Below are 27,614 nucleotides of genomic sequence, written 5' to 3'. Positions count from 1 at the left end.
TGAGTTGTCATGAATTAGACAAAGCTGTCTCGTGCAGGTGTTTGCTTTTCCGCGCGCCTCACCTGATGACGCTTTTTCCGCGAGCCGCTGCTGGACCTGCTGCTGCACGCGCTTCTCCTTCGCCTGCCGGTCCGCGGTGAGCTCGCGATCATTCGGTACTGCGTATGTGCTCACGGCTATGTGTGGCTGCAAAGCCGAGCAAAAAAGACCCTCGCTGGTGCTCATCCTGAAACTAACGCACAGTCCAATCCGGCAATGACAATGTCTCCCAGAAAAGTCTCTTTAAGTACGAGAAAATCCCAAATCTCCAAGAAAATTGTATCCGTGCAAGAAAAGTGGTTTAAACTTAAAGAGAGCACTCAAACACACTAGCGATTGGTTCTGGACTGCATTGGGAATTAAGCTTGACCCCTTTGTCGTCGTTCCACAGTGTAGTCTCCGTTTTCTTCTGCCCAGGTTGCCAGATTTGACTCTATTGACTCTTATACTCTATTGATCTTTGCGTTAAACCCCACCCCAAGCGACTTCAGACCATCCCAGACCAGAACACGATGTTTTTATACCACGGATTTATTTCCCAGCACAGTGTAAACAAACTATTCAAAATAATGTGTAATTGAAAAAAATATCTGGCAACCCTTCCCTACGTGCCCCCAGCAGCAGTCCATCGGGACAGGGAGCTATGTAGAGGTGGGTGGTGTTAATGGATGGTTGGACAGGGGGGTTAAAGAGATAAGTGGATGGATTCCTCCACAGTCTCAGTTCAACTTCCCAACATATGCAGGAGGCAAAGTGAACCACAGAAACAGTGTATCAGTATAATACAAATTGTATCAGTAGCCTAATACACTTACAAAACGCTTTGCTTTTACGTTAAATATAGAACCTTTTAGGAATAAAAACAAAAAACAAAAAAAAACATTTGGGTGAACCCTTAAAAGTTCCATGTGGAACCTTCTGCCTATTAGCTTAATTAAAGAGGTTTCCAAATACAACCCCATTAGTAAACAAAGAACCATTAACTATCCATCAACCTATCAAAGAGCCCTTTTTATTTAAAGTATACTTTTTACTTTTATTTCCCCAATTTTGCATTAGTTTCTACTCTTTAACACTGTCAATAAGGGGGCCACCTTAGAAACAAAGAAAAGAGAAACTACACACAAATAGGAGAAAAATGAGTAAAAGAGCATGCTTTCAGTAACAATAGGCTCTTAAATAGTTTAATGGATAGATAAAGGTTCTAGTTAGAACTTTACAAAAGACTAAGCTAAGAACTATCCATCAAACTATCATTTCTTTCTTAGTTCTTTGGTTATTTCTTCTCCAGTTTCTCTGTTTAGTTTCTCTTTTCTTTGTTTCTAAGGAGGCTCCCTTATCAACGGGGTGAAAAGAGGTGGAACTCAGCTATACCCACTCAGAAATAGATTACATCATCCCTCCCTTCTCCTCATTATAAATATCAGAAGTTGATGGCTGTGTGGGAGAGCAGTGGTTCTTCAGAAAGAGGAATGAAACCAGGCAAAAACTCATTTCAATGTGGAGTTGAGGAAACCAGAGAATCGGGACAGAGGTTGCTAAAATTAAGATTTTGAAGGAGGCATTTCTCTGAAATGGTGTGAAGCATAATATGAAACTTACTTGTATACTTGCACATTTGTATACTTCTTGTAGTCTTAAATTAAATCAGATTTGTTTGAATCTGCCCCCCCCAATTCTCTCTGTGTGAAAGGAGAACTAAGAACCCTTTGTTCCTTAAATGAAAAAGCAGCTCAGTAAAATACAGCACTTGGCTGCTCAGTCAAATACACCCATCCCATAAATGTGACATGTCACCATGTTGGGCAGTGTCCACTGTTCCTCACGAAAGCCTCTCCAAGATTCACAATCCTGAGAACCTTTCTTTCTTTTTTTTTTTTAGGCTAACACTTATAACTTTAAAAAAGGAAAATCTTCATGACATTAAAACCCAACATTTCTTCTGGAATTGTAGAACAAGTAGGAGTGCAAACTAAACAATTTAAACCAACGAATAAACTGATAAATCAGTGAATAGAAGGGGTGAATATACACTTTAACTAAGAGGCCCAAACTGGTTCCAGCATGGCAATGCCCCGCGCACAAATTGAGCTCCATGAAAACATGGTTTACCAAGGTTGGTTGTGGAAGAAATCAAATGGCTTGCACAGAGCCCTGACTTCAACCCCACTGAACACCTTTGACATGAACTGGAATGCTGACAGTGCACCAGGCCTCCTCACCTAACCATCAGTGCCCAACTTCAATAATAATCCAATATCTAGTGGAAAGCATTCCAAAAAGAGTGGAAGCTGTCATTACTGCAAAAAAGGGGCCAACACTGGACCAGGATGTTCAATAAGCACATATGGGTGTGATGGTCAGGTGTCCAGGTCAATACATTTGGCAGCATAGTGTATTTGTAGTCTGGATTTGCACTTGAAACAAAGAAGACATGACAGACATTTTATTTGTAAAATACATTTAATCCCTAAGTATTTGGGCAACAAAAAAGAACCAAAAAATATTAATCAGGTGAACCAGGACAGAGATTGGACTGAGAGTTGCCAGTGGGTCCTGCTGAATGGAAAAGCGAAATCATTCCAACGCAAGCTCATAATTACGAATTCCATCATTTCTCTTCATGTAATTTCTAACCGTTATTATGCAAATGATGTCTTACTCCTTCTGTTGGCCTGCAAGTATCCCAAAGGCCTGGCTGGCTTTCACAGTAATCTCTGTCCTTTATTTGACAAAGTACCAGAAAAAAGATATCACAATGCCTTTACATAGTCATTAGTACAATAATATAGAGCTGTACATATTACAAGACATTTGATCAGCATATCAGCATAGGCATTAAGTGTCAATTATAGCTTGTATGCAGGAAACGATGTAAAGGGTGTGTGCATGTATGTGTTGGGTTAAAAGAAATGTAGATGATTGAAGGAGTGCATTATATTTATGTAGTGAATACGATGCAGGTGTATTTCCACAAGTAATATTAGAGGAATCAACCAAAGTGTCATTGGAAGCGTCTTAGAATAATGTTATTTGGGCGACACCTTGTGGAGAGAAGAGGAAGTACAGTAACTGCTGTTAATGGCAGCGGTAGTGAGGCTGACTCCTAAAAACTAGATTTTCCCCCACAGGCTTTACTATCAACACATAAAACACACTCACACACCACAGCCTTACAGTACACTCAGTAGACTTTTTTTATGCTATGACATTGTTAAGCAACTCCCAGCATGTCAGAAGATCCCAGCATGGCGGAACAAAACAATACTATCATCTTTTAATTTCTTTCTTTTTTTTTTTTTCAAAAGCACAGCATTCCATAAAATGGATTACAGAATATAGAGTACAATATACGAGTAAGAAATTCCACTAGGAATCAAGAGGACATACTAGATAATGCGGTCTCATTTTTTTTTTTTTTTTGAAGGATAGGGCATTCAGTCAATAAGGCTGGGAGGTGTATATAAGAGCTTTGGCTTGGGTTAGTCGGAGCGTAAGGGTGGCCTAGGGTCAGAGGTCAGAGGAACTCCAGCAGTAGCTATGTGAATGATTCTGCTGGTTTCCAACCTCCCTCAGTGGACAACATGCGGGCAATCATTAATCACAGCATAAGCATTAGAGGACATTTTATTTCTAAAAACTTGTTAGGATTTTAGAGCATCGTCATGCTTGCAATGGCTACGTTTCTATCAGCTGGCTGGCCCACAATGTTTGGTACAAAGAAGCCAAGGCTACATGGCATCACATACTTAGGCTACACCAAAGTACAAGAATGCATCTTCAATATGCATGTTTTAAGGTCTGACCTTCTTTCTTTTCACCAATACTGTTTCTTAGTGGTTGACTTTACGAGAAAATGTACAAGCACATTCAGAAAAGAAGGTCCATAGGGCTGTTCAATTACAATATCCATGCTGGAAAGCCAATAGGCTGCAAATATATACAGTTTTTTTTGTACATACATAAGAAATGAATTAAGTCTTACGTACATAATAAAAGAATAAAAGAAACCAATAGCAATAGTAATTATCCTCACTGTTAACACTAATACAGAAAACAGAACGTAAATGGCCAATGTGTTTTACATATCCAATTCGGTTTTTTTTAATTGTGTGTGTGTGTGTGTGTGTGTGTGTGTGTACAGCATCTAATAATTCTGTTCTAGTCTGCCATTGTTTACATGGTCAGTGTTGCCACAAGAATGCACATGCAGCACAACAGCAGACAGTGACAGAGTATCATATTAACACACCAGAGAATAAAATCATTTGTTCCTTAAGACAAATTGACTACATTAGGTAATTAGGGTAGATACAAAAATGAATCAGGAGAATAAGTTTTCCTTCAATTTCATTGGCTGGTATCTCCAGATGTCACACACCCACAGCCTGGTTCGCCCAATCGTATTTCAGTATACAGGGCTGTTTCGGATTCCACAGCAGAGCACCATGCTGAAGATCATCTCAAAGATCTTTAAAATAAAAAAGGAACAAAGTAAAAAATTATAAGCAAAAGTAAATCATATTCTCAATATAGCAAAACAACCCCAAACAACCCAAAGGCTCACAAAGGCAGAGTAAGACACACAATTAGGTAATAAGAATTAAAATGGTAACACTTTCCTTGTGGCTAATTAAAATTTATGCTTAAACTAGATCTATGGAAATCTTTTATACATGTTAAACAACAGCCAGCATTCCACGATCATATGACAGCTACCAAAAGGGGAGTGTGAAGGTTAATATGTGCTTCCTCCATGACACGTGAAGCCAGGCAACGGCATCTTTTCAAACGGCTGTATCACAGGGCAGCGTATTACACTCGGACGAAAGTGCTAGCTTCTCTCTTCCATATACATGAACTCACAGATGGCCACGATTGGTGAGTGTCGAGTATGCCATCTCTCCCTCCCAGAGAGCACTACAAATTTTGCTCCTGGCCACGGATGGCTGTGGCATCATGGCATGATTTTTCAACTATAAGGTGAATGCCCATTTGGGAGCCCTCTCTTTCTCTCTTAATCTGATTTTAGACTGTGTGATTACAGCGGTCTTTCAAGACTGTTACTTGTTACACTGTATGAGATGATCGCACTATAATCTTAACCGAATTTTCTTTACTGGGAGGTCTACCGGTAAAGGATTTTCACTGGTTAATCTCCACGTCAGATTAACCAGTGAAAATCCTTTACTGGTAGACCTCCCAGTAAAGAAAATTACTATGTTCTGTTTATTTCATCGATCAGAATGATCCGGGATCAAGCAGAAAATGAAGTTGCATAAACAGAAACTTTCTTCAAGTGAGTCTGAGGTAATAAGGATATTTGTTTATTAAACTATTATTTTAACAGCATAATATTTTTTTGCATTTCAAAGGCTGCTCATCTCAACTCACTATTAATGAATTCTTTTATGACATGTGATTTTTGTCTGCGACAGCAAAGTCGGGCCGAAAATCACTCACCATGATGACAGCAACAACCAAGGCAGCGATGCCAATCAGGTAGATCTTGTCATTGAAGAGCTCTTTGATTTTGGTGTGACAGTCCTGAGAAATAATATATTGGTTTGGTCAGACACATCCCAGTGTATGTGGTCAGAGGGAAAAAATAAATAAATAAAAATAAATAAATTCAGTGCCCTCCACTGGTAAATATGAGCAAAGAAAGCTGTGAAAAATTGTCATTGTTTAATCTTTTGAGCTTTTGTTATTTTTTGTGAAAGCAAAACAAATGCGAATTGAACTAGTTGAGGTACTTACAGAATGATCATTTTAAGTAAAGCCTAAAGACTTAAGAATAAATTAAAATAAATGGTGTGTATGGGTAGGGCTTACCGGATTGACCTTCAGAACGCCTGTATTAGAACACAGATTGGTCGCCCAGCTAGTTAGAACTGAGGTGACTTGACCCTTGCCACAGCATTGCAGCTGAAAAGCAGAGAGATAAAACATTTTATACAGAATACAGTGTCAAATCAATGTGTCAAAAAACAACAACAATCAGGCCAAGTAAGGAGTGACCAGTTCAAGAATCTGAATTTGATAACTAAAGCTTTAACAGCTTTAGAATCTAGTGTTTCAGACAAAAATAAAGTGATTCCTTTACTAGATAAGGTCATTTATTAATAAAAACGTTGTCTGTGAGTGTCCAGGTACATTTCTGCAAATTCTATGTGTTGAATACTGCTGGAAGTACGAGTACAACATCAAAACATTTTGTGTGCTGCTTTTAGGTTTCTTAAAGCCACTTAATGAAGCATGAGCAAGTGCAAAAAGTGGTCTGTGTCATATGACAAATACACTGCTTCTTGAAAATGACTCTTTTGATTATTTGAAATAATAAACAGCCTTAACAAATTTTCCTATGGCTGGGCAATAAGACGATATAATGTCAATATCATGATAAATGATGTCACTGAGTCAAGATTTTCTGAGATATTCTGATGTCCATTTTTTTTTTTGCATAATTACAAACTGACTGGAAGCAGCTAATTTGATGTTAAAATTTTACACTTAAAATCTTGATGGATTTTAATTCCAGTTCAGTTTTGCTGGCCATTTGTTAGCAAACCTGTATATTGTGATACATATCATGTATCACTGAATGTGTTTGAGATTTAATAATAGTATTATTATAGTTTTCAACAAATCACTCATCCCTAAATTATCCCTTATGCAAAGGAATTTAAAATGTTAATATGTTTAAAAAAGAAAGTAGAGTACAACATGACTCTTTATGTGGTGCATAAAAGACAGTGGTGCTTGAAAGTTTGTGAACCCTTCAGAATTTTCCACATCTGCACAAATATGACCTAAAACATCAGATTTTCACACAAGTCCTAAACATAGACAAAGAGAACCCAATTAAACAAATTAGACAAAAATGCCATCACTGATGAAACAATGAATTCTGAATTATACCAGTGAATTCTAAAGGAAAATCTGTCCATGAACTGAATCTTAAGAAAAGTGGATCATGCAGCAAGTCAGTGATCCTAAGCACACAAGTCGTTCTACCAAAGAATGGTTGAAGAAGAATAAAGTTAACCTTAACCAAATGTTGTGGAAGGACCTGAAGCAAGCAGTTCATGTGAGGAAACCCACCAACATCCCAGAGTTGAAGCTGTTCTGTACTGAGGAACGGGCTAAAATTCCTCCAAGCCGATGTGCAGGACTGATCAACAGTTACCGGAAACATTTAGGTGCAGTTATTGCAGAACAAGGGGGTCACACCTCAATAAATAAATGACCAAGATTAATATTTTTGTCTCATTTGTTTAAATGGGTTCTCTTTATCTACTTTTAGGACTTGATGATGATGCTGATATCATGATTTTTTAGGTCATATTTATGCAGAAATGTAAACATTTCTAAAAGGTTCACAAACTTTCAAGCACCTCTGTACGTGAGAGGTTAGGTGAACTCGATAATAACTCTTACATGGTAGCACTACTTGCAGTGTTCTCCGCGTGATATCGCTTTGCTTGTATTTCCTCATTTGTAAGTCACTTTGGATAAGAGTGTCTGCTAAATGAATAAATGGAAATGTAACTCACAGACTCGTGGAAGACCTTCAGTACAGCAGCCGCAGCCTCTTTCTTCTCTGTGAGTGTTTCCTGTAAGCCTCGGTCATACACAGTGTCATAGAAGCCGATCACATCTTTAGAAATCTGAAAGCAGTGAAGAGCATCATGATAGTTCATCGCATTTGCTGGAAGCTGCTGTCTACGTGTGTAAATAGAAGGTGGCATGGATATACATTATAACTAGTGTTTGGAATCATGTTCGAGTCTGTCCATGTCCATAATGGAGAACGCAATTAGTGTCTCTTGTGAATATGTGAGTACATTTCCCCCTCACCTGGTCCTTGTGAATATATCCCCAGATACCAGCAGCAACCTCACAGGCAAACAAGATGACCAGGCAGGCAAAGAACTGGGAAGGAAAAAAATCAGAGTGATAATGTATTCTCTACTCTTTCCATCAAACAGAATGCAAACTGTGTGTTTATTGTGTGTTGTATATTATGTGGTAAAGAAATAGATTTTATATAAATAGATAACACCAAGGGTTCTATATTTGTCATTATAACATGGGGGGGGGGGGGGGCTCTTAAAATAAATAATGGTATATCTGGGCATCAAAGATGGACTTTTCATGACCGTCAGCCAATAGTGGCATGGGTTTACAGGTAATATATTAAGATGAAATGTGGTTAAGTGATAACCAACAATGGTGATATAAGTTAATATTTAGAGTTACTATTTAGTTGTTTATATGTTTGTAATAACATGTCAACCTTAAAATTATCTGCATGAGCGACAACAGACATATAAAACAATTTAGGAAGTTTTATTCCGTTAGCAGTTGTAGAATAAAGCCAGGTGGCACACAGGTGCAGCGGGTAGCGCTGCTGCCTCACAGCCCCAGGACCCCTGTTTTCAACCGGGTTCTCCGGTTTCCTTCCAACGTCCAAAAACATGAAGCTATGTGAATTGCCAATGTGCCAATGCCTATGCTTATGTGAACTTGCTACCCTAGATGTGAATGAGTATGTGCACTATGGTGAATTCGTCTGTGCCCAGTGTTCCCACTATAGGTTCTGGATTAGGACCCAGACCGGGATAAAGCAGTTACTAAAGGTGAATAAATGCTCAAAAATAAAGCTGTGCACTTGTTTGCAGCACATGTTCAAATTAAGTGCAATATTTATTACTGAACTGTCAAAGCTGTGTATTAAAAAAAAAAAAGGTGAGAAAACTTAGCACTAAAATGTGAAAGCAGTTTGGTCGCTCTGAGGTAGATGACTGAGGGAGATGACAAATGTGCTAACTGGATAATGAGTGACTCACAGTTCCCAGCAGGCACTGAGATTCCTGGATGGCGCCATAGCAACCGAGGAACCCAACAAACATCATCACAGCGCCAACAGCAATCAGGATGTAGACACCTACAGGAGGGAAAGACAGCAGGTCAATACTAGAGATTTTTTTTTACCTTGTACATTTCTGTGATTTTAACAGTTTGACTATTTGCCAGAGAACATGAGCTAGTATTGAATTTTTGAGTGGGGGGTGTTTCCATTTCCTTGCAAATTCACAAAGTCATACTCCAGCATTCCAGTCGGTGACTTTGAAACGATCATTTAACACTTGTTCAGGCTCTGTAGGCTGTAAGTTCTTGTTTCCCTAAATGTCACTCTAACCAAATGTTAAATGCAGATTAAGGCTCATGTTCCAGTGGTATTTAAGTTTCTTCTCTAGTGACTGGACTTCAATCATAAGTAGCAATACAAAATATACACAGATCATTACATAAAAAAATGCATTTGCTTAATCGTAGATCATCTAAATATACCTGTTTGAAATGAACTGCTGTCTCAAGTATTTGTACTCAGCGTCACAATATAATAGTGTTGAGAGTGTAATACTCCATTATGACCACCAGGTGTCATTGTGGGAGCAATTTTATGTACACACTAGTCCCTCCCAGTTAAGTGAATGTGACTTTTTGCAAGCATTAACATTAGCACTTTCTTACTTCACTTTTATTTTCCACTGCGACAACTATCAAAATAAAAAGACAATAAAAACAAACAGTTTTATTTATATTTTTGATATATTTATATGACATATTAGTGGGAAACCAGCAGATGTCCAAAAGAATGTCCAAAATTAGCAAAAGAAAAAAAAGAAAGTGAGACACGGAAAAAAATAGACATGAAACCGCGTTTCCAACATTTCAGTCTGTTTACAGAGGTCTGGCAATTGCACTAGTGCTGTAACCATGGCAACCATGCCCAGACAGAGGAGAACAGAGACTGAGCAAGACTAGAAAAATACCGTTATTACATAACACTGCAAATCATTTGACCTAGTAAACGACAGCATAGATATGTAAAAACAAGAGCCTACGTGTGCTTCTTATAAGTCATTTAAGAAGCAGATATACAGTCAAAATCACCAACATCCTCCATCTTGTACTCGGTTTCTACAGCCCAAACTGCAAATGTGCCTTTTATTTATAAGCCAAAAATATTCCAGCACTTTACAGAGGAATAAAGGATAAAGGACCCTGTAATGGGAATGAGAACATGGCCCTCCCTCTCCTCTTTTCTCTTCCTTCCTCAAATCCACACCTTAAAAGCATCAAATTGCATCAGAGCCCAGTGTGGGAAAATAATTACCTAAACATGTTCAGACAATTGGTTGTCACTTGACAGTTGACAATTTCGCTTGTGCTAGAGCACCTTGTGGCCTTCCTTTCTCTCTCTTGTTTTTCCTGGTCTCATATCATCCATTACTATCCGCCAACCCCAATTTTCACAGGAACAATATATAATAACAGGAACAAGACACAGGCAGTGGGTGGGGTGGGAGAAAGGTTAACATCTTTATACTACCTCTAACTTTCAGTCGTCTCCAGGGGATAATTTGATTTTGGATTCCTAGGTTTAATAAAAAGTCTGCGTAACGTCTCGATGGTTGGTGCATAGAGGCATTTAGAGAAATTGATGGAGGGATGGGGGATGGTAGCTTAATTGTGTTGGGTATCTGGCATAGAGAACAGTCAGTCATCAGCCTACAGCTCGTTGAGACACACTCAGGGCGAGCGCTGCGTGACTGGCATGCTGATCAGCTGGACAATGCAGACCAATCTCTCTCTCCCTCTCTCTCTCTCTCTCTGCATCCACCCTGTTTTGCTCAGCTTCTTTCCCTTTGCACTTTCCCTTTCTTGCTCACATACATCGGAGACAGTGTTCCGTTTGTGTCAGCATCAAGCTGCTCGCAAGACAAAAAGCTCACTATTGACTTCCTTACTTGTTTCAGTTAATCAAAAATCGATGCAAAAGTTTAAATACTTTCAAATGAGAGTGCATGATAAAGCAAATCAGGGTGTGCTTCTCATAAAACACACTAGTCATATTCGTGATGCGCTTGTGACACATAGCCACTGTTCATTTTTCTGACAGTAAATTTGATCTGAGTTTTAGAATTAACAGTAGTCATATTTTAGTCACTGAGTTTTAGTGTAGAATTAGCTGATAAAAAACTAGAGGAATTTTAGTGAAGTGAAAGTAAACAGTTTTAGTCACTGACTATGTTTACATACATCTCCTTTCAGTGGATTTTTTAAAATAAGGTGTATACATGCAACAAATTTCCGATTAAACGTTCGTATTCCAGGGATGGGAATCAGAATATAGTCTTAATCTGAATCGAGCAATCGGACTGGAGCGTTTACATGACTCGATACTAATTAGAATATTACCAAGTTCCAATTAATATAGGAATTTTCATGTGCATGTAAAAGTGGTCATTGAAACTAAAGGTTTTGGTCTTGGTCTTACTCCAACAGGTGCAATTATTACACAGCAAACACAATATATTTTGGTTAGACAAAAGGCAGTTGATTTTTTTTTTTTCACCTTAGTTTTCATTAAAAAAAAAGTGAACAGAGTCCATCCTCCCTGTTTTGGCCTTGAAAGGTCTGTCTGTGTGAGTGGGCATGTTTAAGTCCTTTTAAGAACCAAATGTTCCCATAACAATTAAAAACGCACAAGAATTTGCCGAATGTTGGGGCATTTGCCTAAAAGTCAATAAACGGTCCTCACAAATATAGTAAAAACAAATTGTGTAGCGTGGAGGGGTGGACTGGGGTGCTGAGGAATGGATTTTGTTTTAGTGAAAAAACAAAAACACACAGAAAAAAAAGAAAGAAAGAAAAGATATGTGCCGTGCCAAATGCAGCTGCTATTCTCTTTGAATTCTTAAAGCAACTGCCTGGCCCCCTGCCACAAATAAAGGGAAAGAAAGAGAAAAAGAAAATGATGGAATCTCTCACAGATTAAAAAGTCATACATTACAACGCTGTTCAAATCAGCCAGTCAGGGACAGTGAATCAGCGACAGTGAATCAGCAGTGAAAGAGAGAGAGGGAAAAATAGAAAGAGAGCAGGGTGTGGCATATAGCGGGAATACCCAAGACAAACAAAGTATGGAAAAATGGAGACTAATGAAATAAAACCCGAGGCACCATTAGCTATGAAGAATGAGGATGCTGGAAAAGTAATGGGGAATGAACTATAAAAAAAAAAAGAAGAGGAAGCAAGAAAGAGTGTAAAAAAGCCAAACAAGTGGCACAAGGTCCCTAAAAAGGAAAAGAAAGAACAGACGGTGTACACTCTACTGACTTTAAACACAAACAGATGGGCTGTAGTGCAACCTCAGTGGAAAGGGATGATGTGAAGCAGAGAGAAAGAGCGAGCGAGAGAGAGAAAGAGCGAAACTTGGAGACTTATTTTAGACAGAGAAGAGGGGCCATTACTGGGGGGGCTGGAAGGAATTTTCCTCTTGACTTTTTTAACACCAGAGCTTGGGTTTTTATGTTTTTCTTCTGTGACATGAAGTACAGTATCGTACCTTAACTACAGTTAATCTACAACCACAAACAATTACTATAATTACAGCAGCTATGTCAGTAATATCACCTGTAATTAAAATTAATTTGAACATTAATATTCACTGGTACTTGTATGACAGACATGCTACATAATCATTGCCATGGTGATGTTTGCTGTAAGAACACATTGTTCTAACATTTATGGCAGGAGTCTTCAATGTCAGCGCTTTGTAATGTACAGCAAGTTTTCTATTCTGTCTAACTGACTTCAAGAAGAAGACGAAGAAGAAAAAAAGAGAGTCTGGCAAATTGCTGTGACATAAAGGAAGAAAACACTTCTAGATGTGCTGTTTTTAGAAAACCTCAGGGTGGGCATTGTTCAAGACCACCCATTCCATATAAATAGGATTCCTGCCTATGGAGACGATCCCTTTACAAATGTTGATATATATATATATATATATATATATATATATATATATATATATATATATATATATATATATATATATTTTAAAGAGTCAAGCTATATCCTCTCCTTCAGGAGTCCAGCCCTACAGACCTTGGCCTTGCAGGGTATAATTTCAGGCATAATGACATATTTCACCTTCCTGTTTTCGCGTTTTTTCGCTGTCCTCTTTTAAACAGAACCGTTACTCTCCAAAGCTTCCACTGATTATAGTCATCTCACTGGTAATATATCAGTACATGTAGGTGTTCCCTTTTTGATTGAGTCAAGATCCATATATAACCAAGTTGTTATTACATGAACAAAAACCTTCACCCTTTTGGTCCATTTACAGTCCAGTCTGGAAGAAGTAGAACAGCAAGGCCAATTCTATTGTTTTTGCTATACATCGAAGACATTTGGGTTTAGACCTGCACCAACTAATCAATAACAATCGATTATGAAAATAGTTGTCAACGAATCAATTTATTGATTGACACCCCCCCCCCCAAATAAGGCCCCAAAAAATTAACTTGGGGGTGTCCCCTGGTGTTTCATTGAAATTAGAATACTAGACACATAAGACTACTAATTAAATAATTATGCTGATACAATGCAACATTGTTCATAATCCCCCCCCCCCCCCGAGTTTCATAAGTAATCCCAAATTATTTTTAATGATAATGAGATTTTTTTCGTCTGAAAGCTCTAAACATGCTCATCTGCACCATACACTGTTTTCTGAAGGAATTTATAGACAGGGACTGAGTGACACTGGCAGAGTAATAATTAGTGATAATCTAATAATTCTTCTTTGTTTTATGATTGTTTGGTACACCCACTGATTGATTGATTCATCCATCCATCTTCTATACCGCTTATCCTTTTCAGCGTCACGGGAAACCTGGAGCCTTTCCCAGGAGCATCGGGCACAAGGCGGGGTACACTCTGGACAGGGTGCCAATCCATTGCACAATCACTTACACATTCACACACCCATTCTTACACAACGTACACTTTAGACATGCCAATCCGCCTACCATGCATGTCTTTGGACTGGGGGAGGAAACCGGAGTACCCGGAGAAAACCCCTGCAGCACAGGGAGAACATGCAAACTCCGCGCACACAGGGCCACAGTGGGAATCGATGGGGCAAGACCTGTGACAATTCGAGCACTGGACATTATGAGTGGTCTATGTATGTCCTGATAAGGAGAAGTGAAACAGATCTTTTAGGAAAAGCGTTCCTTTCCAAAGTGTATACACACACTTCCCTGGGTTCAACTGCTGATTGAGTCTGTACATAAATTTAGAGAAGCTGACTTCCTTTGAAAAGAATTTAGGGAGGATGTGCGTGCTTATGTCTGCACTCTACTGTTCGAGATAACCTGTCCTGACCCTTGCTCCCAGATGCTAATAACTTGCCATTCTCATTCCAGCTATATTATTTCAAGCAGCATCACATGCTCATTATGATGAGCAAGCATTAAAGCAGATAATCTCTGAGAAAAGCACTTCTTTTCTACTAGTCGATCCTGGTTGCAATATAAATGCAGGTTTGGTGCTGGTTAGGTCTTATATCCAACAAGTGCCCTGCTACAAATACAGATAAATCAAAATAAATCAAATCAACATAACGTGCTATAGACAGCCGCTTATTAAGATTGATCATATTTGGGAGTTTCCAAACAGGTGTGGTCTTTCTGCCCACTTGGCGGCCGGCCACGAACGCACTTTTCCTTTCACCTCCTTTAAAAGCTCTTAAAAGTGAACTCTTACACGAGCCTTTCCCTTCTCAGACTCAATTAAAGCAATATAATGACGATGTCCTGCCTGGCTCGCAAAGACGCACTTTAAAAATGCTCAAGATTAAATATGTTACACAAGATGTCGTTCTGTAGGAGAGGTTTTCCGTTCAACAGACATTCAAAACCCTGACATCAGCTTATGTTAAGTACACATAACACAAATTGATGAGCTGAGACCACTCATTTGAAGTGTTTAAAGGTGCTCACTATACAACGTTCATTTTGTATTGCTTAGATTTTCTTTTAAGCTTAAGGTTTTAAAACAAATAAAATTAAAAAAATTAAACATGTACTTCCCATTTTGTCTTACAATTCATGTAATTGAATAAATGCTGTTTCAGTTAGAATAATGTGAGGAAATAAGTGAGGAAAAAAATAAGTGGTCAGTGTGTTTTATGCATGGAAGCAGAACCACTAGATTGGTATCCGTATGTATTTTTCATATTTAGAAATTTGATTTCTACCTGTGAAATGCTGCTGAAATCATGAAGACTGTCCTCTGCTCATTCCTATTCACAATATTATTTTGTCATCATCACACCAGTCACTGACTGTATGCTTCTATTTATATTTTTGGGGGGTTTCCTGAGAGTTAACTCTCATCCTATTTACCAATATGGGGATTTCTAGCACTGTCAACTAGAAACCCCCAGCATGTTCAATTAGAAACCCACAGGTCCCTTATCTGGCATCATAGAGACCAACAACTTCTAGTGACAGCCCTTGTACCTGTAGTCATGGTAACCTAGTTTGGTCATGGACAAACAGAACTTCCTTTTTTTTTTTAATGTATTCAGGAGGAGATTATTATTATTATTATTATTATTATTTTTTAAAAATGTATTTAGGAGGAGTTGGATGATGCAAATCAGTAATACCAGGAGACTCATGCACGTGTACACAATGTGCGGAAGAGTGGCACAAGAAGTGACGACATAGTGACTTTTTTTTTGTTTAAACAGGAAACTTAAGGGAAGGGTATAATATGAACAGAGTGTACAATGCCAATAATATATGTATGCAAAACTCTGCAACCACCAACTTGTGGCTTATAGTATGGCTTACAGGAACTGACCAACACGACAAAAAAATGATTCATTTTTTCCCTTCCTGGCAGACTGTACTAAAGTATAAATGGAATCAGACAGAATTAAATAACAGACCATGCTTAAATGGCAATTATAAAATGGTGTCTTTTTTTTTTTTTAACCCTAGAAGGGAAGTTCATATAAGTAAATGTTCATATAAGATCAAACACAGGTCATGTAAAATATTTAATAATTCTCAATCATTTTAACTATATTAGACTGTAAACTATTTTCATATTTTTTTTTATTATGCTTATCGATTTCTAGTTCAATCCTACTGAAAGTAGATGGCATTACTTCACAAAACTTAAAAAGATAAAACCAATCAAGATGACCATGACCAGATGCTACATGCGGATAAGTGTTCTTGCGCCATTCCTTCAAGACTGAGCAAACTTCAAACTGTCAAAATACATTTGTCTCATTTTGTCATTAGTATGAAAATTGCAGTTTGCTACTGCGGAGGCTTGGGAAGCACAATAGGTCCACACCCGTACTTTAAGACAGTCATTGTGGGTTCTATTAATGCTTTTCTAGAATAACTCCGGTTTAAGTTAATTCTCTTCCTTAATCCAGGTGATTTGGAATGCTGTTATTATAAGATCTCTCTTGGCATGACTTTGCGACTAATTAATGAGTATTTTCAGCAGAGAGTTAGGAGTAATTAAAGTTAAAATCTGCAAGATTTCTCACAACAAAATCAGTTTGTGTCTTCAAAATTCATCGTTTATTTTTTCGAAGAGGATAACAGGTTGCTCTCGCTTTAATAACATGCCACCATTCCTACCATTACAGATAATATGGAGAAAAAAAACTTAGATCATGAAGTTAGCAGTCCTGGCTTAGTGGTGAACGTTCTCACTGGAAGGTTGAGCGTTCCGAAATCCCAGGACTGATATGAAGACACTGTCAGAACAGACATATTACACCAAGCAGGAGTAAAAAAATTCCTAGGAACAGCAAAGCTCAAGAATGTTTCATTTCTATATTTAGAAAAATTAAAAAAAGAAGACAAAAAGACCAACTCAAAATTAAATTAAATGCATAATTTGCTAACATCCAATCAGCAACTTGTTGCTGTGCGGCTTTTAATTGTAAGGTATAATTTCTAGTTTAAATGTTCTCTTGGTAATGTATATTAGAGCTGGATAATAAGACAATCTTATATAGTTATGATATATTACAACACAATACACTCTTCTGAGAGATCACAGTTATCATTATTTTTAATACAAGTTATTATTATACTTACTTTACTTACATGTAGTTCAAATAAATGTTAAAATATTTCGATACTGCATGTTTCATGTTAAATTATTCAGACATTAAGTAAAAGCACAATTCAGCCAGCAGTTTTTCACAGGTTTTTTCACTGTGGCTCATGGAAATTTCTTCATTTGTTGTGATGTAACATTAGATAGAGTTTAGATTGTGCTGTGTACGTAATATTAAATAAGATTGGCTCTTAAAAGATTTGTGAAAGCAATATTTCACAAAGATTTATGAACGGAGAAAGTACGGGAAAACTCACGCCTAATGCCCAAGAAGCCCATTAGCCTGATGCATAATTCTGCCTCCAAAAGCCTCTCGTCCATGCTGGACTTAGACATTAACAAAGCAGAAACCCTCAAGCAATTCGGTTTCTATGGATATATCACTCTCCTCCCATTAGGGATAATTGAGTCACCCCATCCAGGCTCGGTTCCTCTAGCACTTTGTTCTGTGCATTCTTCATGCAAGGCTAACCACACACACAACACTGAGCTGACGTGTTTTTCCTTAGCAAAATCAGTGTTTTGAGGAGTACAGTGAAGAAAAAGGCTAGGGGGGATAAAAAAAATATTATTCTTATTTTTTTTTTTTTTTAAAGTGTATGGTCATTGGACATCTGCTGGGAGGTGATTTTATGCCTTACGCTCTTGTCTTAATCATATCATATCATATTACATAGTAACTACTATAACCTATAGTCATGGGTGGAGAAATCATAAATGTATTAGCTAGCCCACCAGGCAAGTAAAAGCTCCAATGTGTTTGCTCAGTCCTATGTTTTGGTTGCCCAGAAACTAATGGATCAGCACAAGCTGATAACATATGGCAAGCTAGCTAGTTAAGTGCATTAATACAGACTATGAGATACAAATAAGTTTATAGTCATTTTCTTCTAACAAAGTTCATATTGTACCCCATCATCTTTGTGCCCTTATTAAAAATGCTACGTGTCACTGGATGCTATATGTGGAGTTCTGTCCTTGTAAAAGTTTTAATATCTGGGTAGTGTCTTTAGATTCTCTTGACATGTTTAACCATGAGGTGACTGTGTGTAGTAAGCAGGAGAATTATATGATGGCTTTATATCAAACCTTTTTTTTTAACATCTCAACATAATCTGGCTAATAATAATTGTATTACCAGCTCATGTGCCATGGCTGATGTATGTAGTGCAGCAGGTGGTAGGATTCAGAAAGAGCGGTTCAGACCAGCGTGAAGCACATTAATTTTAAAAATAGCCCCATACATGGTCTATGAAAATCAATAATAGGAATAGGTCACTTTTTTCTGATTGTTAAACCTACATGTTCACTGTGCAACTATGGGGAAAAACATCTAATAGCCTGGACATGAAATCTGCTTCTACTGGGCGCCCAGGCACTATTTGATCCACATCCCTGATTAGCTATAGTGAAGGTACGCTAAATGGCCAAAAGTATTTGGACACCTGACATCACACCGATACACAAACTATGTGCTTGCTGAACATCCCATTCCAGATTTAGTCCTCCCTTTTGCTGTTATAATAACCTCCACTTTCCTGGGAGGCTTTCCACTAGATTTTGGAATGTGGCTGTAGGGATTTGTGCTCATTCAGCCACAAGCATAATCGTGAAGCTGGACAATGAAATTGAATGAGGAGGCCTGGGGTGCAGTCAGCGATCCAATTCATCCTAAAGGTGTTCGGTGAGGTTTAGGTAAGGACTCTGTGCATGCCACTCTAATTCTCCCACTCCAACTTTGGCAAACAATGTCTTCATGGACCTCACTTTGTACACAGGGCACTGTCATGCTGGAACAGGCTTGGAACCTTAGTTCCAGTGAATGGAAATCTTAATACTACAGAATACATAAGACATTATAAACAATTGTGTGCTTCCAATTTTGTGGCAACATCTTGGGAAAGAATCACATATGGGTGTGATGGTCAGGTGTAAAACATTTGGCCATAAAACTGTATATAATTATCAGAGTGAGGATTGTAAGTTTCTATCAATAAATAGCTCCCGTTATTCTAAGGGGTTAAACTCACTCCTCACATGAGCCCTCTCTATCTACATCTACTGTAATAATATCAATCTGCTTTCCTTCATTTTGTATTATGACTGTGTCTGTGTGGGTTAGCGCTAATAGGAGTGAGCCATGCCAGGCAGAGTTCAACACGAAAAGCCATATTGCCCAACATAACTGAAAGTCTGATGTGTGCCATCCTAACAGAAAAAAAAAATGAAAACGCAACACTGGACAAATGAATTCGGGTCTAATTTTAAACAAAACACAATGGTATGTTTGAAGACCTATCGTGGAAGACGTATCGTGATCACAATATATACTTTTCATTCATGCCATGCAGCTCTGAACAAATGTATGCAATATATGTGGCTTCAGTCATGTTATTCTCTGTAACACGGGCATGAGTGTAAACTGAGTTTGACTGTAACTAGAAAATCACAGTTAGCAAGTACTACCATGTAAACTTTTTTTCCCCTGGAGGTTTTTTGTAAGTGTACTCATGCGCTTACATCCTACAGGCTTCATGTGGTCTGTGTGCAGGTTATGGCTGCTAATGTCATTTGCCTGTGTAATAGGTTTACATGTTGTGATGATGGTTTTCAGCATATGAATAACTTATTCTGACAAACTATTAGGGCTGGCTTTGGTTATTCAAATGCAAACACAGGCTTGGCTTGTGCCATGGAACTAGCTCAACGCTCTTTATTTAGTTTTGCACAGAGATTACACTCACATTATAGACCCTAATGAACAGAGTTGGGTTTGTTCCTTTGTCCATTTCTCTGCAGGACACTGAAGATGATCGCAATAGCTACGATTTGATCTACAGCCTCATGGATTTCTCTAATCCATGAGGAAGAGGTGCGATCACATAATGCATCTGTAAACCTAAAATCTCAAATGCATCTTCATTTTTAAAAACACATGCAACTAGAACTGGAACAACCAACTGCTAAAATAGATAATAATCGATTATGAAAAACATTGTCAATAAATCTCATTATTGATTAGTTGGTGTGAACAGGGCACAGGGCACGTTTACTCACTGCGTTACTTCTGTTGATAAAACACGCATTGGAAAAAAGGCAGAGAGCACAGACCAAGTAACAGAAGAAAAACAAACGTGTGACCCAAGTCCTCTAAGGCATCGGAGCATTTTATATTAAATGCTGCAAAGAAGGCTGTGTCCTTACAAGTTATATTTACATCCAAAATGCTCTAGTGTGTGCAAGGGTTTGGGGAAATTAGTGCAAACTGCTTAAAATGTTTAGTTTAATTTGAGTTTATAGGTCATTATATGCTGTATTTACGCGCTTACAGTGGAAATTCTGTCGTTTATTATAATGGGAGCAATTTGTAATGAGTGCCTCACTCGCAATGTAGACGCAGCGATAAACAGTGGTAGCGCAAGTAAGATCTGTAATGTCAAATTAAAAACGTACGACCAAAGTAAACGCAAATAAAACAATACGCCTAAAGTCAGTAAGTAACAGAAACCATAAGGTGCAGTGAAAAGTGATTTTTTAAAATTAGTAATTTATTTTAAATATCATTTTTTTTTTAGCAGAATATCAGCTTTAATGTGAATTATACAGTAACTCTATATTCACTCACAAGAGCTTAGCGTTGACTGTAACAACACTTCAGCACCCGCTACTACTGCGGCGCAATTTAGTGTTTGTCCTGTTAGTGTTGCACGCTCTATTCATTCTGTAAGGATACAGTAATGCTAAGTTCCTTCATCACTGCAATGTGTTAACACCAAGCTAATCATAAATACCATGGTCAGGCTAACTAACTAGCCGTGCGCTTTAAAGCAAATGATTTCATAATTTCAGGGTTCATAATTTGGAACATCTGAGGAGCACATAAAGGCAGAGAACGACATCGTTCCTGGAGTAGCGGGGCTACGGTCAACACTAACACACGGGCATATTACAGAAATGCTAACGGACAAAAATATTACATTCAGGGGAAAAAATCTTACGTATAGATGAACCCAGGTCCAGCACCGTGTGTGTGTGTGAGAGAGATGGTGAAGGAAATAAATAAATATAGAGTAATAACTAAAGTGCTGAGACTCAGAGGAATGACGAAGAGTGTGTGTGTCTGTGTGTGTGAGTGTGAGAGAGAGAGATGGAATGTTCTGCTTCTGCATAGAACACAAACACACAGATGGAGGAACAGGATGTTTAGGCCTCCAGTTCGAAACCCAGGCCGAATTTATGACCTCCAGCGTTGATGCTCTTCCCATCGACCAGCGCAGAGAGAGTCAGCTTCACTCCTCGTCTGAGGGTCTGTGTGTAGCCCACTCCAACCAGACTGGAGTTATTCACCTTAACATAAACGGAGGCGTTGGAGTCGAGTGTGTATTTGGCGGCTATGCCGAAGCGTGTGTTGTTGCTCCCGGCCGCCAAGGCCAGATTCACTGCCGTCTCCAGATTATCATTCAGCTTCTGATGCACAGAACCTCCAAACTCAGAACCGTCGTTCACGTGTGTGCAGCTGGAAGTCTCGCGCCCGGTAGCCGATGGCCAGGTTGTTGTGGGTGGTTTTGGACTTGGCGGGGTCGAAGGTCGCCTGAAAGCCGGCGAGCCAGGAGTCGTATCCGAGAACGCCGGCGGCGTGAACCAGCGGGCCGGAGAAATCAAAATCCACGTCACAGCCCATGTTCACGTACTCACACTTATACGCCGTCTGCACTTTCCCACTCTTCTTCCCTGTGTTTGGAGAGAACGATGTGTCAAAGGTCACCTTCAGTCCTTTAGTGAGCTGGTCCTCCACACTGATCTCAGTACAGAGTGTGTTGTCTGTGCTCCACTTCTCAGTGAAGGTCACTCCGTACTCATCCCATTTGTACTTGGTCTCCAGATTTGCGCTCACTTTTCCCGTGTCGATGTTGGACGAGCCACACGTCTTAAACTCCACTCCATTGGCTGACTTGGTCTTCAGATCGAGCTTCACCAGCCCAAACCCATATCCCTTATTAAAAACGTTCTTTGCTGCTTTGTCGAGATCAGTGTAGGATGGAGGGGTGGCCATGTTTCTGCAGGAGATCGAGTCATAACTTCAGAGGACAAGTCTGCGAGTGTTGTGTAATTTCTACGACAATTTGGTGTCTCCTGGCTGGGCTGCACGAGTCTTTCAGCTTTTCTGGACAACAAGCAAACCAGAGGACGCTCGTGGAAAAGTTTCACCCTGAAGTCCGTGTTGACGCGAAGGCGGTTTGTTCTTTGTTGTGTAGAGCGAAAGACCAATGCAGCCTCACCACTGACTCAAATATCAGTGTTTTTTGTGCATCCACAAAAATATATAGTATATTATACTATTATTATTACTACTATACTACTATTAAACTATTTTTAAAAAGATATAATAAACATATAGTATATTTGTAAGTGTTTATGATTCAAAATCTCTCCTCATAATTCACATCCTCAGTAATAAATAGAACTCTTTGGGTAAAAATGATCCAAATAGCACACCATGAGTGAGTTTGTTCAGAGAAAAAAAATCCCCCGTGCACTCCACAACAAGGAGCAGTTGTAACTGACGCCATTCTGGAAATGCTGGTAACTGACATGTGGCCACTGTCAATGGTTGAAGATCAAGGTTTCAAAAGCATGGTCAGTGTACTCAACCCAGGATGCACTCTTCACTCAAGAACCCATTTTATAAAATTGATAGAGAGGAAGTACCAAGGAAGCATTCCAGAAGGTCAAGGGTGCCATCCACAATACTAAGAGCAGAACTGCTTTAACTGCAGATATATGGGACAAGTGTAGCCACTGAAGCCTTCCTTGGCATTACATGCCATTATATGTGGACGATGTCTGTGTGCCTTACTACCATGCCACTCAAAAGACAGCAGCAAACATCACCCTGATAAACTCATTACCATTGTACATGACAATGGTGCCAATATTGTGGCTGCTGCAACCTTACTGGAGGAGAAGCATGGGTGGACCAGTAACCAGTGGAGTCTGCTTGAAGAGCTTTCCACTTCTCTCAAGCCTTTCAAATGTGCCACTGTGTTTATGAGCAGGCAAGGATATATATCACAACCTCTTCAGTGCCTGCACCTGTGAAGGGGCTGTTGAGGTCCACTGAGGGTGCTGCCTTTGAGTCATTGCCACTGAAGTCTTTCCAAGTCACTGCAACAGAGCAGCTTCAAAGCCGATGGAAGGGGTTTCTTTCTGACCAAGTACTAAACACAGTAGTTCTCTCCTCTGACCTGGACCCAGGTTTAGAAGGCTGAAATTTCTGACAGCAGAACAAATTATAAATGTGCAAGCAAAAGTGCAAACAAGGCGCTTGCAGTAAGAAAGGAGACGGTGCAACAGCAGCAGCAAAACAACCACCTCAACCGTAACTACAGCTACTGAACCTTCAACGTCCATCTCTTTGCTGGACTCACTCCTTGAGTTTGGAGGCAGCAGTGAGGCAGCAGCAGTGAGGAAGAGAATAAAGGGCAACACAGGGCTGGTGTCGTTTGTAAGATATTGAAGAGCTCTTTTTATCCAACATCGTTGACCATATAACCTATAAAGTGTGCTCATCATTGCATTCTGAGGCTATCTGGCTATCTGTCACTTCACAAGTGCAGATGATTCCCAGTAATGGCGGATGCTCTCCACGAAAGAACATCATGTGACCAGAATACGCTCTGTAAATAATAACTGTATGGGATGTGCAGATTGGGACTGCTAGTGTTCAAACAATGCAACTGCATTAGATGCATAACTAATAGAATGCTGATAGTACGCATTTTTGCCCCCCAATGCATTGTTACACCCCCATTAAATGGCCAAATAACTGAGCAAATGAATTATTGATAATTTCCCAACCAATGTTTTGTTTAAATTCTGCGCATGAATTTTATTTTGATGAGAGAGAGTGATGTGGATGATGTTGGTAATTAAAATGAGAACTTTTATTTGGCAATAAAATTATAATTCTTTAACATTATGAAGTGATGTTGGTTTTCCAGATGTAGATTAGGTTAGAAATGTAGAAATAAGTGGGGCATCTTTCAGTGGAATTGGCAAGAAATCTTCATATGCAATTTTCTTCTTTTTCACTTTTGGGGGTAACCAGAATTTAAAATGCTAGAACGTTACTTGTGGTTTGAGATATGGGCAAAACAGATATTTTAGTTTAGGAAAACTTGTAATTTTCAGAACTTCAGAAAGGGTTGTCCCAGGCCACCACATACATTTGGTTGAACTACAATTAGCTCTGCATTCCCACCCATTCCTCTAGTGTGTGATCTGCAGCTGTTCCCAGAAATTAGCACAGTCAACTGCAGAGTTTCACAATAGGCGATGTCTCTCCATGAGCACAGTGTAGTTTAAAGGCTACAACGTCAAGGCCTGGTTAAACTATTTTGCAGATATTAGGGTTATGAATGTGATGCTGTTTCACTAGCTGAGTCACTGTTAGTAGTGTGAACATTGCTTAGCACCAGCATTTCTAAAGTTCCCTTTCAAAGAACATGTACCACACCCATGACTTCTCAAGTCACCTCCTACAGTGGTGAGATTATCTTTCTTTTCTCATATAACCATGTGCAAGAGTGAATATACAAACGCACAGTGAGTCACATTTTAAAACAGGGCTTAAATGTTCAGGAAATACCTATTTTCCAACAACTCAGACAAGTCCCTCTTTCTCAGCTCCCCCTTTCAGCAAACAGATCTGCACAATAGAGATAATTCAGGATGCTGAAAATAGAAGGGTTCAGTTTTCAACCAAGCCTCTTTATTCCCAATAAAGAGAGGAAGCTAAACAGGGAGAAAAACTCACAGATCCTCTTTGCTTAAGGCTCGTGGTCAGGTCCTTCCTTGTCGCCACTAGCAGCATGCTCTTTCAGCTACAAGGCTAAAATTAACAAGACTTGGGCTTGCGTGTGGATTTGTGAGGAATGGAGTTTTCCATAAGGCAGGAAATGTAGTCACACTGGAAAACACTGGAAACTGGGCCAAGATTCCTCCAAAGCACAGCAATAAAAAAAAAAGAGTAGGTCAAAGTGTGTGATGAGGGAAAAAAGTGAATGAAAGTGCTTCAGAGTTCTTCAGAAATGTGGTGTAATTATGAAAAAGCTGATGTCTGTGGATATATTTCATCAATCTGGAAAAATGTCATGGGAGGTGGTGAGTCAGTTTACTGAAAGTTTCAAGTTTCAAGTTTCAAGTGACTAACACATTTTTTAAAAAAAATCTCTATTTATTTTTTATGATAAAATCAATTAGATCATTACATCTCTTTTGAACACGAGGCACATCATCATAAAATGATCATAAAATACTATACCACTAGCATTAGTATTAGTGTCCCCTCACTGCAAAAGTACTATTATAAACGGAAACAAAATGTCAGACAGAAATGTCGCTTCAACTGAGGAATATGTTTACAAAGTTTAGGTGAACTGTCTAAATTAATCTAGCTAATATAAAGTAACGCATTACTAGCATTACTTAACTGACTATGTAGCTAAGCTTATTTAAAACGCTTGCTTTTAGGTGGTTAATATAAAGTGGGGGGTGTACGTAACCTGTTAACTAGCATTTATTAATTACCCATTTAGCTAATGCTATTTGAAAAGGCAACTAATATAAATTATGTGTAAAGGGGAGGGTCGGTAACTTGTTAGCCATCAAAAGCTAACTACTGTTATTTAAAAAGACTTTTAGTTAGCTAAAATAATGTATTAATAGTTTGTGTGTAACTCGTTAGCCAGCATTAAATGTTTTCATCTGGAGATGCAGGTATCAGAGTAAACAGCGCTGTTTACAAATTCCTCTCTTTTTTTTTGGAATGTTGCACAATAGTGCTAATGTTGTGTAACAAAGTATCTCCAAGTAAATAAGTATGTGTAGAGTCTTTAATAATTATTTACAGAATTGACTAGTTGGTGGGTCTGAACTACTAGTCAATTAGTCAAAGGCCCGTTTAGCCCTATATAATTAGAAGTGGCCTAAGCACAGGAGTCCATTTGACAGTAATCTTCACCACCACTCAAATGAGGTATATTCTTTATTTAGGACAAATATGAATTTCTGTACTATTTGAAAATATAAACGTAAAAATGAACTTTTTAATACAAAATATTTTATTCCTAAATAAATTACAGAAGCAAAGCTAGACAGAAATGATCATTCTCCTAGGCCTTCAACTTTTGATAAGTTTTTATCCTCTCGCTGCATGTTGTGCTGAATGTTAATTTGTAAGAGGTCATAAGACTTGCTTGGCTGCATTTAGAATCACAAACGTTACATTATGCAAATCCCATACACAAAGGACTCACTAAGGCTTGGCAATACATCAATATAATATCGATATTGTGATAAATGATAGACACAATACACTTTACAATACGATATTGTTGGTATGGTGATTTTTTAAAATGGTACTGAATGGATGCTGTTGATTTAACGTTTTTTTAAATGTAATTTTATTTGTCTTTGTAGGCAAACTACTGTTTTGCTGACAGTTTGTTAGCTAACTATAGATTGTGATGCACATTGTGTATGGTAGAAATGTCCTCAAGTATCACGATATGATATTTTTTGTCATATTGCCCAGCTCTAGGACTCGCTTTAAAATACTAGATTAAAAACTTATGAGTCAGCCACAAAAAACAACCAACAGCTGGAACGATCGTCTACCTAATAAATCATCATTCCAACACATCATAAACTATTATGCAACAGTCATGATATGAAAAGGTTCATATCAACACATTTTACTGGGTAGTCAAGACACAAGCATCATACTGACATGACAGTTTAAACCTTGTTGAAACACCAGGTGCTGAGTTTCATTTCCTCATCAGGAATGTTATGGTTACCTCGTTTGTTACTCCCTGCCGTTAAGCAGATGTAGGGTGCTCCTGAATAAACAAATATTTTCCCACAGAGAATGAAACGGAATGTGGTGGGACAGTCCACCTGTGGACCAGTCACTAACTGAAATTACCTTCTGATGTCTAGTCTTTCTGACTGAAAATACAAAGAATATGAACACAAATCCGGTGTTGAATAAAGCAAAGCAGTCGTATTGGGACAATGAAATGTGCAATGGTTACGATTATGCCTGCCTGCACAGGTTTCTGGTGTAATTTCTTTTGAAACTACAAAAGCAGTCTGTTGGACAAAGTCTCTAATAAAACACATGGTTTAAACGAATCGGGAACCTTCTGCGATCTCTGACTTTTAAAAGTAACATGAATTGGTTGGGCATTTAAAATGCGAATCCAGTATAAGTTGTCTAACACAATGAAGTGCCTTAATGTCACTGCCAGATGAACCGCTGCACTGTGCCTGAACAAGTACACTCTTGGCTGCATGTGAAAAAGTGTGTGGGTGGGTGTGGGTGGGTGTGTGTGTGTGTGGGGGGGTGTTCCTCACTGAATGGATTTAGGATCTCAGTTTGAACTGTACTGAACTTCGGCATTCAAATAAACTCTCAAGTACAAATACAGTTTAGTACCTTTATTTCTGTCACTGGGGTAGTACCATCAATGGTAGTTACAGTATCTCACAAA

General features: G+C 38.7%; 2 protein-coding genes and 1 pseudogene across 3 annotated transcripts in view; all 3 read right to left on the bottom strand.

Moving 5' to 3' along the window:
- The window catches only part of pkp3b (plakophilin 3b), a 33,210-nt gene extending 31,331 nt beyond the window's left edge, over positions 1-1,879 (bottom strand). Inside the window, exon 1 of one of the 2 annotated variants that reach the window (XM_053616803.1) lies at positions 63-1,879. In XM_053616803.1, the coding sequence (XP_053472778.1) occupies positions 63-225 (163 nt within the window). In that variant the 5' untranslated portion in view covers positions 226-1,879. The remainder of the gene's footprint in view (positions 1-62) is intronic. The other variant, XM_053616804.1, reaches the window with a different exon arrangement.
- A 643-nt stretch (positions 1,880-2,522) lies between these two features.
- The window catches only part of cd81a (CD81 molecule a), a 34,284-nt gene continuing 9,192 nt past the window's right edge, over positions 2,523-27,614 (bottom strand). Inside the window, exons 3-8 of the mRNA XM_053616809.1 lie at positions 8,892-8,989; positions 7,900-7,974; positions 7,596-7,709; positions 5,875-5,967; positions 5,503-5,586; positions 2,523-4,510 (exon numbers count right to left, since the gene is read on the bottom strand). Of these exons, the coding sequence (XP_053472784.1) occupies positions 4,448-4,510; positions 5,503-5,586; positions 5,875-5,967; positions 7,596-7,709; positions 7,900-7,974; positions 8,892-8,989 (527 nt within the window). The 3' untranslated portion in view covers positions 2,523-4,447. The remainder of the gene's footprint in view (positions 4,511-5,502; positions 5,587-5,874; positions 5,968-7,595; positions 7,710-7,899; positions 7,975-8,891; positions 8,990-27,614) is intronic.
- Positions 21,089-22,147, bottom strand: LOC128602779 (voltage-dependent anion-selective channel protein 2-like; annotated as a pseudogene).

This window comes from Ictalurus furcatus, chromosome 27 (genome assembly GCF_023375685.1).
Source record: "Ictalurus furcatus strain D&B chromosome 27, Billie_1.0, whole genome shotgun sequence".
NCBI classification, from domain to species: Eukaryota; Metazoa; Chordata; class Actinopteri; order Siluriformes; family Ictaluridae; genus Ictalurus; species Ictalurus furcatus.
Note: the sequence above shows the minus strand (reverse complement) of the source record. Positions and strands in the feature narration are given on the sequence as shown.